Below are 12158 nucleotides of genomic sequence, written 5' to 3'. Positions count from 1 at the left end.
AACAACACTTTTGGTGCCACGATGAATTAAACCTAAGATCATAAACTAGGTAGCTAAACTAGTTTAGGTTTTAAGAACAACAATAGATGAAGAACAAAATAAATTAATCCCCAATCTAAGACACCATTGTTAGAGAATCATAAACCCCTTTGAAAACCGAAACCCAATAGAGAAACTACTCAAACATGAAGAAAAAGAAACAGCAAAATCAAAGATGAAGAAAGCATAATTGAATTGCAAAAGAATAGAAAATAGGGTTTAGAAATCTTCTCCAGAGTGTTAAAGAGGATTAGAGATCTTCTCCCAAAGTTACAATTGCTCAAAAGCTGCGTAGAATAAAAGTTTTTCTTTTTAGAGGTCGTGCCTCTTGCTTAAATACTAAAATAAAACCCTAAAACTCGGTTTAAAACGAAAAAGTAAAAGTTGCTTCGCGTACGGGATCGGTCGATGGATCAGCCGATCCAGTATGTTTTTTTTCTTTGTTTGCTTCATCTGTTTGCTAGTCCGATCAGTCTTCACCAAAATGGCTCCAAATGCTTGATTTCATCCCCAAAACGAAAAATCGGTATTTTCATACACCAGCTATAACACTGAGTAAATCCATACACAAAGTTTAGTAAAATTCAAATTGGCTGCACCAACTCGACAAACGGTGTAAGAACATGCACAAGCCGTGACGGTGTTATCTGACCGTTAACAGCTGCTTACGTGGATGCCACGTAATAAACGACGTCGTATTGAGATACGAAAGAAAGAGCTTCTTTTGTCCAAAACGACGTCGTTTCCATTGTCTTCTTCCTTTTTTCTTCTTTCACGAGTCGAGAGAAAGTTTGTTCAATTGATTTGGGGATTTTTAAAACAATTAGGCTTTTTGGGCAAAATCGATTCAGATGTCTTCATCATCAGCTTCTTCAGGTTAGTAATTGAGAACATAATGTGTTTAGTTTCCTTGTCTTTGTGTATTTTGATAGAAATATTATTTGATTGTGAATTGGTGAATCCGTTATTTGGTGAAGGACTGAGCGATAGAGTCAATGTCATTGGAAGAGGAATCCCACGAAAATGTAGATGTGGTCGATTCTCTGTAATGAGAACTTCAAACACAATGAAAAATCCTGGAAGACTCTTTCATTGTTATCCTAATGGATCCGACGAGGTAATCAATATAGTTGGTCATATGAAAATTGTTCTCATAACCTTCTCATAATGTGTATTTTTGTATTAGAATCTGAATCATTTGTTTAAGTGGACCGACATAAGCATGGTTGAGGAGATGGAAGAGGTTGAAAGTGTAGTTGACAAAATAGAAAGAGAAGTGGGAAGCTTAGCAAAGGGATTAGATGAGGTAGAAGCTATCAAAGAAATCGCAGAAAGATGTGAAAAAGATATTGTAGAGCTCAAAGGTTCTTGTGAGAAAGAGATTCAAGAGCTAAGAAGCTTCAAGAACATGATTGTTTGTGGTTGTTTAGTTGTGGCTTTTGTCTACTATGTAATATTTGTGTAATGTGTTGTTAAGTGTTTTTGTTGTGATTAAGCATGTAATCATGGAGTTGTTAAGTGTTTTTGTTGTTAACTATGTTAAGATTAACATAAAACTTCAATAAGTTTTGATTAGATGAAAAATAGAAGCCATGTTTTGAGTACAACAAAAACTTGAAATTCACCGAACTACAACCATAAACTACCATGAGATTACCACAAAAACTTTTAATCTCATCGGACAAAAACAAAAAACTAACTTCCATTCGTCTCTTCCTTCTATTCAGTTCATTCATTCCATTCCATGGCTTGGTCCTTGGGTTGGTGCTTGACTAAGTCCTTGGCTTTGTCCTTGGCTTGGTTCTTGGCTTGGTTCTTGGCTTTGTCCTTGGCTTGGTTCTTCACTAGTTTTCTTCTTCTTCCACCTTCTACCAACAACTCCCAGAGCCGGACAACTTCTAGTATTATGACCGACGGTACTACACCGGCCACAACGACTATCTCGTCCACCTTTTGAAACTTTGATTCTCTTCTCCGGCAAGAATGATTCTCTTCTCCGACTATCTCGTCCAGTGGCCGGTGTAGTACCGTCGAAATGATTCTCTTCTCCGGCAAGAATGATTCTCTTCTAAACACATTATGTTCTCAATTACTCACCTGAAGAAGCTGATGATGAAGACATCTTAATCGATTTCGCCCAAAAAGCCTAAATGTTTTAAAAATCCCCAAATCAATTGAACATACTTTCTCTCGACTCGTGAAAGAAGAAAAAAGGAAGAAGACAATGGAAACGACGTCTTTTTGGACAAAAGAAGCTCTTTCTTTCGTATCTCAATACGACTTTGTTTATTACGTGGCATCCACTTAAGCAGCTGTTAACGGTCAGATAACACCGTCACGGCTTGTGCATGTTCTTACACCGTTTGTCGAGTTGGTGCAGCCAATTTGAATTTTATTAAACTTTGTGTATGGATTTACTCAGTGTTATAACTGGTGTATGAATTCAACATACCCCCTTTGCTGGGGTATGAAAATACCGATTTTCCTCCCCAAAACACTCAATTTCCTTCAAAAGCAACCTAGAACCTGTACAAACTCATAAAAGACCAAAAAGACTCTAAAAGCACACTTTGACTAATAAAAGACTCAAAACAAACCTAAAAAATATGGTTAAAATCTATAAAATACAGACATATCAATTCCCCCGGACTTGAGTCTTTGCTTGTCCTCATGCAAGAACAGACAAAAACTCAGGATCAGAGAAAAGGTTTGAAAGTGGAAACTCACATATTCTTGGAAACCTCTTCTTTGCACTCTTCATCAAATTAAATTAAGAACTACTTTTTGTACTCTTCCCATGATTAGGATCAACACTCCCTACTCCAAACTCCACAACCTTAAAGAACCTTCAGCATCCCCATTGTTGCCTCTCTAAATCAGATTAGTGAAAAATGTGTGGTCTCACCGAGGGAATATCGATAACCAAACTTATGACTCCTTCAACCTTTTAATGCCCAAGACTTCCTACATATGCTTCCTTCCCTCTCTCTTTTCTCACTTCCAAATGATCGATTTTTCCCTAATTTTCTAGGGTATCATTGTATTTTTTTTATCGATCCTTTGCTCTTTTCTTTGGACAGGTTTCCATGAATTCCGAAGGATGCACGGGTTTACGCACAACCCTCGGTTCACTTCTTTATTACCTAAATCCTCTTCTTCTTCTATCCTTTTCTCTTTTTCTGTTTTTTTATTGAGTATTGAAGAAAAGAGAGAGGGGAAGCATACTTTGTGAGGAGATGCATGTCTTGTATTGCTTAAGGGAGGAGTCTTGTTCGATGTATACCAAGTTCCAAGGCAAGAAGTTAAATCCGGTTAAGTCCTTTCAAAGCTAGAGACAACGCAGGATCAACTTCTAGTTCTCGCTAGTGAGGGTCTTTTGGGGCGTGATTGATTATGCTCATGTTCTTTCCAAGCTTCATTCTCAAATCAAAAGTACTAAATCAATCATAAGAGTGTTAGTTCAAGGCAAAGACTCGTAGAAATGATCATAGTTTCCCAAATTGTTTTGTTATTTTTTTTTAGAAAATAAAAAGACTCAAAGCAAAAGAAAAATCCAAAGAAAACGACATTAGTAACTTGGAGACATCCCTCCCCCGGACTTACTTCACACTGTCCCGGTGTGAAAGCAATACCAAGGAAAAAGCATCTCTAACAAAGAAAATAAGAAAACATGAAAAAGAAAAAGAAAGGAAAAGAAACAAAAACCGGTGATTTTCAGCTGTTGTGTGAGTTGTGTTGGCAATGGTGGGGATCGATCGGTCTCAGAATGGAGATACCCACAGCAAACCAACGGGATTGACCGATCTGTAAGGAGGATCGATCGATCTGAAGCTCCTATAACAAAAAGAAAATTTTGCATCTTCTGCGTTTGTAACCTGTTCCTGAAAATACTTAACACCAAACGTGATTTCACAGTAATAAATCCTAAAAACAAAACCAAAATCCTAAGACAAATAAAAAACAAAGGATAAGCCAGCACAAACCCCATGGGTTGCCTCCCATAAGCGCTTGTTTAAGGTCTATAGCTTGACCACTCAACACAAAATGTTAATCATGAGTATCAAAAGGCTGAGCCAATGGACCTTTAGTCTTTCTCTTGTTTATGAAATAAACAATATGTGTCAAGTAACACACAATTATCCATTGCAAAACGATAAAATCCATATCAAGGAAGTTTACTACAAATGTAGCATATACTTTGAAATATTCCTTGATGGTTGGATGCTCATGAGGATCAAATGCATTTCATGGGAAAATAAAGTCAATTTCAGGTTCAACGAAGTTTTCACAAAATAATCAACTTCATCACCATTAATTTCATAAAACACAATATCCTCATTCATATAATAAACCTCAGGGTCTTTTGTTTCATGCAAAATTGTATCAATATCAAGAAAACACTCTAGGTAAGATTCTTCAAGAAGAGAGCTAGATACATCAGGCATTGAAAACTCAAACTCGAGATCATGAACATTCAAAGCACAATGATATTCAATATCAAAACATATTTCATGATAATCCCTAGCAAGTTTTTCTGCTCTTAAAATGTCTAGACATTGAGACTCACATATCAAATCATAGCATTCATCAATGAGCAATGGAGTATCCAAACTAGAAGTCACCTCTTCAATGCATGGCATGTGAATATCCTCAAAATCATGAATTTTGATGTTCACATATTTTACCCTGTTTTCCATTAATATATTCACATCTTTTGCATCCTTTGCTATCCTTTTTGAGCATTATTGCATAGTTTTAGGATTGTTCTTACATTAGAGTGTAGTTTCATTGCATTTGCATCTTTTCTTGCATAAACAGGTGATTTTGGAGCCTAAGGAGCATGGAAGCAATGCTGAGGAGAAGTGAAGCAATAATGAGGAGAAAGCAAAGGAGTTAAGGCTGGAGAACCAAGGTCCGGAGTCCAACTCGACTGCCCACTCGACTAGGCACTCGACCGTGTGCTGAGAGTGACTCGACCGAGTGGAAGGAGCACAAGAAAACCCAACTCGACCGGTCACTCGACCGAGCACCGGTTCGAGTTGGCCGAGCCGCCTGGCTGTTTTGTCTTTTAGCATTTTTAGGGCTTCCACTACTTTTTCTATTTAAAGGCCTTGTACCCTGCAGCCACCCAGAGTCTAGCTTTTTAGATTGTCAAAAACCTAGTTTTTATCCTTTTGGGAATTATTCCTTCTGCACTTTTATTTTTAGATCTTGTACCTCCTTGAAGGAGAAAAACATAAGATTCTTGAATTTTGTTGGTTCCATAACTTTCAAGATATTAAGAATTCGTGTTTGATTCCTTCTTCAATATTGTAGATCTTTCCTTTATCTTTCTATTGATGCAAGTTTCGGTATTTTCTGGGTTTATTACTTTGTTGTTCATTATGTGTTCTTGTGAGTAGTTGCTTAGGATCTTGAGGATGGGTTAGGTTGGGTTGTGTTTGAGGTTTGTTTGATTTGGTCAAGCTTAATTGTTGTAGATCTCTTCTAGGCTAGATGTTCTTAATGCTGGTCCTATAACCGAGAGGGTAGGATCTGATCTCAAGCATCTTAGCATCACGCCAATGTCTAAGGAGCATAGATAAGGCTAGATCTAGAGACTATCATTAGGCTTGCTAAGAGATTAGAAGTCTTGTTTGATTTTTGACATATTGCTTAATCCTTGCTTGTATAGGTTCTTTACTTTGTGAGAACAAGTCTAGAAATATATGAGTTTGATTGTTTTTTGCCATGAGAGTGGATTAAACATGTTCTTAGAAATTATTGTCTAGAGATTAGCTCAAGTTGTTTGAGATTTGTTGGCCAAGTTAGAAGACCTCAATCATTAGTCCATCCCATGAATCCCTCCTCAAGACCTTCCTTGTTTATTGATTTCCTAGCTTAAATCCTGTTGTTTGTTCGTTGTTTGATTTGCTTTTGTATTGCTCTGTTTTTCTTGCATTGCTCTGTTTTCCGGATTTGTCCAGCTCGACCCTGCACTCGATCTACTCTTGATCACGTGCTTGCTCGAGTTCATCCCCAGAATTCTTGTTTATGCTTTGTAGTTGTCCTGTCTTGTTTCCTGTTTCATTTTAGTTGCATTTCTGCTGCATTCACTTAGTGTCCTGTTCATTACTTGTCTTGCATTAGTTCATTACTTGCATTATCATAGTTCTATTTCTGTTCTTGGTTCATCATAGCTTTGATTAGTCTGTTCTTTTTACATTTAGCATCTATCTTAGTAGTTTTTACTTTCTGCATTTTACATTCTGCAATAGGATTGTTAGTGACAAACATCCTTTACATTTGGCTTGACTTAGACATTTATGCATATCTTGATTGCTTGCAAACTCTCAGATTGGATTGACACCTCTTATACTACAATTGCATAAGGGGAATTGAAACACCTTGCTTTCACCATTGTTCATCATCATATCATTCATTCACATTCCATTTCACACACCAAGAAAAATACTAGTTTCAATTTGGCGCTGTTGCCCATTTGAGTGTTTATTTGTGACAATTAGGGTCTATATTAGTCTAAGATTAAGTTCCTTTATCCCCTTGTTCGCTACTGATCTCGATTCTTCTACTGCTTGTTTGTGATTGAGTTTCAGGTACCAACTCGACCTTCAACTCGACCGCCACTCGACCGAGTGAGTGCTCGAGTTCGTGATCGAGTCAGAAGCCGGATACAAATAGACATCACCTCCCAGTTGACTCGACCATCCACTCGAGCCTGCGCTCGACCGAGTGCCTGTCCAAGTTTGTACTCGAGTCTGTTGATGCAAACAAGATTCAAGGGTCATCACAATCTTCAGAGACTCCTTGATCACATCAACCGACCACCAAGGGACCTAAGATAGCAGAGAACAAGAATCAATCAGGAACAAGAACACCAAGTGCTAATGGAGCAACCAGATCAACAAGCTCCAAGGGCAAGGAACATTGGTGTTGGGGATGCACCTAACACACACAACCAAAGAGCTGGTATTGTGCCTCCTACAGTTGCCAATAATAATTATGAAATCAAGAGTGGATTGATTTCCATGATACAAGCCAACAAATTTCATGGGTTGCCAATGGAGGATCCTCTAGATCACCTCTATGAGTTTGACAGGATATGTGGACTCACAAAAATCAATGGAGTGAGTGAAGATGACTTCAAGTTAAGGTTATTCCCATTTTCCCTTGGAGCAATAACCACATGGGATGCATGCAAGAAAGCTTTTCTGGCCAAGTTCTTCTCAAATGCAAGGACTGCTAGGTTGAGGAATGAATCTCAGGTTTTGCACAGAGAAATAATGAAAGTTTTTGTGAGGCATGAGAGAGATTTAAAGGATTCCAAACTCAGTGTCCCCACCATGGATTCAGCAATGAGTCTTTGCTCAGCACTTTGTATAGAGGAGTGCTTCCCAAAATAAGAATGCTTCTTGATACAGCTTCAAATGGCAACTTCCTCAACAAGAATGTGGAAGAAGGATGGGAATTGGTTGAGAACCTTGCTCAGTCTGATGGAAATTATAATGAGGACTATGACAGAATAATAAGGTCCACATCTACTGATCAAGAGGACAAGTACAAGAAGGATTTGAAGATGGTCAATGAGAAGCTTGAAAAGATCCTACTAAGCCAACAAAAGTCCATCCAATTCATTAGTGAAGAAGAGGTTCCAGTTCAAGAAGGAGATAGGGAGTTTGCTGAGTTGTGTTATATGCAGAACCAAGGAGGAGGATACAAAGGCTACAACCAAGGTGGAGGATTCAAGCAGAACAACCTCTCTTATAGGAGCACCAATGTAGCCAACCCTCAAGACCAAGTCTATCCACAACCTCAGCCTCAACAACAGAACAACTATGCACCTAAGCAGCAGCAACAAGTGTTCCAGCCCCAATTGTGTCCCCCACCAGGGTTTCAGACTAACCAAGGCCAGGAACAAGACCTAAGAGCAATGATACAACAGTTGTTGATTGGGCAAACCACTGGAAAGATTGAGGAAGCCAAACAGTTTGTTGAGTTGAACCAAAGGCTCACATCCCAATACAATGATCTGAACATGAAGTTTGAAGGTCTCAACTCTAGAGTGAAGTTTATGGAGAGCAACCTTGCCTCTACCTCAGCTCCTAAGCCCAACCAACTCCCTGGAAAAGCAGTTCAAAACCCAAGGGAGTTTACTGCCAAAGCCATTCATATATTTGAAGAAGAAGTCACTGAGGACAGTGAAGTTCAAGTTGGGGAGGATTGGTCATTTCTTGAAGCTCATAGTGAATTTTGTGCAAAGCAGACTGAATCCAGTATTGAACTCGACCAGGTGCTCGAGCAAGCACTCGAACGAGTGAGTGTTCGAGTGGTCGATCGAGCTGAAGAGTCAGAAGCTGTCAAGCCTGCTAAGTACATCCCTCCTGCCTACACACCGCCTCTACCATTCCCAGGACGTTTCAAGGCATAGAAGCTTAAGGAATTAAGGGAAATCATTGAGAAAAAAGAAATTTTGGCTTTGCAACAAGAGGAAGAGAAAGCTTTGAAGGAAGAGGTTGTGATTGAGAAACAAGAAGAAGTGATGGCCATACAAGAGATCATCATTGCTTACCAAGAAGAAGAGAGAGGACCTGCCTTGGAACAGTATGATCCATATCCTCTCTATAAGGATTTTTTGCTTGATTTGTCAAAGAAGAAGGCTCAAGCTCAAGATGAGAAGGATCTTGAAGACCTTGGAAGAGTTATCATCCCAATTAAGCTTAAGGATCCAGGTCCATTCTATCTGCCTTGCACACTTAGTTATCTTCACTACAACCAGTGCTTATGTGACTTGGGAGCATCTATCAGTGTGATGCCCTATTCTATAGCACAAAAGCTTGGGCACACTAACTTCAAGTCCACCAACCTTCATATATGCCTAGCTGATGGTTCAAACAGAGATGTGGTTGGCAAGTTGGAGAATATTCCAGTCAAGATAGGAAGAGCAAGGGTTCATACAGATTTTGTGGTATTGGAGATGGACAAGGAACCTGAAGATCCTATCATTCTTGGGAGGTCATTCTTAGCCACAGTTGGAGCTGTTAATGATGTTAAGGAAGGTCTTGTGACCTTGAACATTGCTGAGGGTATAGCTATGAAGTTTAACATCTATAACCCAACCAACCTCCTACCATTGATGATCAACCTTTTACTATCAAGGAAAAAGGTGGTCATGAAGGTTTAAGTGAAGTGGCAACTCCATAGGACAATCTCTCTCTTCATGAAGATTCTGTGGAAAAGCTTAAGAGGTCAGTTCAAGAGTTGACTGATATGGTTAAGGATCTCCAAGTCAAGCTAAACAAGAGGTCTTTGAGGAAAGCAAGACCAAAGCTCAAAATTAAGAAGAAATATGGTTTGTGTGTTAAGGGTGAGGTGATCAAGGATCAGACTCACAGTGATCAAGAAGTGCCAGGGAGGATTTCATCACCTCCTTGGTATCTAAACAAAGCCTAAGAAGGCAACCAAAGTCAAACTTAGTGACTTTAAACAAGCTCACTAGGAAGGAAGTCCATAAGGTATCCTTTGTAAATAAGCTTTATCTTCCTTGTAGTTTTGATGTGTTTTCTTTTATGTTTATGTTGGACAGGCCTTTCAATGAAAGTGTAGATGGGTATGGAGATATTTGGACTTGGGGAAGTAGACTCGCAAGCCCACTCGACCAGCCCACAAGAGGTACTCGACCGAGTTGGCAAAGAACTAAGGCCCACTCGATTCCCATTTCTCTAGAATGATCGAGTGGAGGGAAGAAAAAGAAGAAAAATTTGAATTTTCAAAATTTGTTCAAGGAGCTCGACCACGTGCTGGTCGAGTGTGGGGTCGAGTGGCAGCAAAAAGCAGGTCAAAGATTCCCATTTCAAATTTTGAATGGATTACTAGGAAGTCTCAACAAGCGGCTGAAAACTCCATGGATCGTCGTGATGCTAGTCTTGAATCAAGAGGAGAAGCTGGAAGAACCACTCAACGACCCACTCGAGCAAACACTCGACCGAGTGGTCATCCAAGTGGTAGGTCGAGTCAGATGCCGAGTTCAAGGAACCAGTCAGCTGAGGAAGATCCTGAGAGGACTGAAAGTGAAGAAGAAGGAGAGCCAACTCTTATGGAATTCATGAGGAGAAACAAGACCAAAGGGAAGAGGCCAACAGTTGAGATTAAACAAGAGGAGGTTGAGAGTGAGAGTGAAGAAGAAGATGAAGAAGAAGATGGAGAGGATGATGGAGAAGCAGAATCTTGTGGTTTGACAAAGAGGCAACTTTATGAAGCCTTCATGAGAATGGAGTTCCTGGGGACTAGATATCCACACAAGGAAACCATGGAGAAGCTAGCCATTGATGAAGATGTGGAGTATCTTTTTGAAAAGAGCAACTTAACCAAGTTCATGGGGCTTTGCATGGAGGGTTACAAGGAAGAAAGTTGTGAGTTTCTAGCCACAATCAAGATGCACACATATGCAAGGAAGGATGATGAGTTGGGAGCTGGTCATATTGCCTTTACTATCAAGGGGAAGAAGTATGAGCTTCCAATGAAGAAGATAGCCAATATCTTTGGCTTTGAAGTTGGGAGTAATAGGAGCTTAATGATACCAAGAGAAGAGCTCTTTGCTGTTTGGGAAACCATTGGAGACAACATCACTTACTCATCCTCCAAGACCAAGAGTTCAAAGATAAGAAGCCCAGTCCTAAGGTACTTCCACAAGGCCTTAGCAAACACCTACTTTGCTAGGAAGGAAACTGGAAATCTCAATGAGGGTGAGCTCAAGATGATTGATATGGCTCTCAATGGAATCATCCTTAAGGCAAGAGATGGAACCATCATTCTTGGGACCACTGTGGAGACTGACCATGCAATGGTGCTCATTGACCACATGATATATTTGAGAAGTTGGGTAGGCAAGCTACAAAACAAAGGGTCAAGAGGAGCCTTAGCCATTGGAGGCATCATCACTCCAATAATACAAGCTGCCAAGGTCCCACTTAGAGGAGAGAAGGTTTTGCCAAGATGGATTGATTCAAGCTACCTCACCTCTACTCTCATATTGGCCAAGGAAATGCATCAAGGAAATCACATTTTCAACTTTGAGCTCCCAACAGTTGGGAAAAAACAGTTGATCTTACCTAACCAAGAGCTCACCACCATTCAAGAAGGAGCAAACAATGACTTTTGGCCAGCTGATGAGTTCTTGTTTGATGGGATAGTTCAAGTTAGAATTGATGAAGCCGGAGATGTGCAAATGGCTGATGGGGAGGAGCAGTTTTACTTTGAGGATTATGAGCCCAACCCAAGAGATAGTAAAGGAGTGAGAGAGACTAGCAAGAGGTTGACACTCCTACAAAGGTGGAACAAGTGGCATGGGAAGAAGTTTGATAAGTTAAAGAAGAAGGTGGGCAATATGGCTAAGTCCATCAAGAGCCTAAAGAAGGAGATTGCTGAGTTGAAAAGTGGAAATTCTTCACCAACACCATCTAGCCCTTTGAGGAGGAGTAGCTCAACTAGAGCACTTTCAAGAGTTGAAAAACCTGTGGAACCAGCTAGAGCCTCCATGTACGAGCCAAATCAGAGGAAGAGGAGTTCAAGTAGCCGAGAACAACAATTTTCAAGGCACTCGACCGGGTCACTCGAGAACCCACTCGACCGAGCACCCAAAATGCACTCGGCCGAGTTCCAGCCCAGAACACCTTATGGGTTCCCAGCTCCAGCTGCTTATCCAAACTATCCAGGTTACCCTCCCTTCCCATCCCAATACTTCATGGATCCAGCACTCTTGCACCAGTTCTACCAGCAACAAGGTCAGAGTTTTGGCACTCGCAGTCCAGCTCGACCCCCCCACTCGAGCACGTACTCGACCGAGTCCCAGTCGGTTCCCATCGTCGAGCTGCCCCAATCACCTTCTCCAAGTCACCAACCAGACCCCAACTACACATTTGATAGCATGAATGAGGATGTGGACAGCTTCTTCTCCAATCCTTGAGGTACCACTATCACCTTCACTTGTAAATATCATAGCATTTGATGTTGTGTTTTGTTTTCTATCTTAAATCCTCTTACAAATTTCTTTCACACAGAGGACTGTGTGATTTAAGTTTGGGGGAGGGTTTGAGATAGCATTTGATGTTGTGTTTTGTTTT

The 12158-nt window shown here is 40.2% G+C and overlaps 1 protein-coding gene and 1 non-coding gene across 2 annotated transcripts; one reads left to right on the top strand and one right to left on the bottom strand.

Annotated features, from left to right (window-relative positions):
- The first annotated feature begins 890 nt into the window (after nt 1-890).
- LOC147925327 (uncharacterized protein At4g04775-like) lies at nt 891-1504 on the top strand. Its single transcript, XM_087492579.1, has 3 exons — nt 891-915; nt 1017-1156; nt 1226-1504. The coding sequence occupies exons 1-3, from the start codon at nt 891-893 to the stop codon at nt 1502-1504; spliced, it is 444 nt and encodes a 147-aa protein (XP_087348705.1).
- A 5779-nt stretch (nt 1505-7283) lies between these two features.
- On the bottom strand, nt 7284-7389 carry LOC147925326 (small nucleolar RNA R71). The gene has a single exon (XR_015585535.1). It is a non-coding gene; the product is annotated as a small nucleolar RNA R71 (small nucleolar RNA).
- Between the last annotated feature and the right edge of the window lie 4769 nt (nt 7390-12158).

The sequence above is a fragment of the Camelina sativa genome, chromosome 16 (genome assembly GCF_030686135.1).
Source record: "Camelina sativa cultivar CO46 ecotype springtype chromosome 16, ASM3068613v1".
In the NCBI taxonomy this organism is placed as follows: Eukaryota; Viridiplantae; Streptophyta; class Magnoliopsida; order Brassicales; family Brassicaceae; genus Camelina; species Camelina sativa.
The sequence above is the reverse complement of the archived record's forward strand: the minus strand, read 5'-3'. Positions and strand labels throughout refer to the sequence as shown.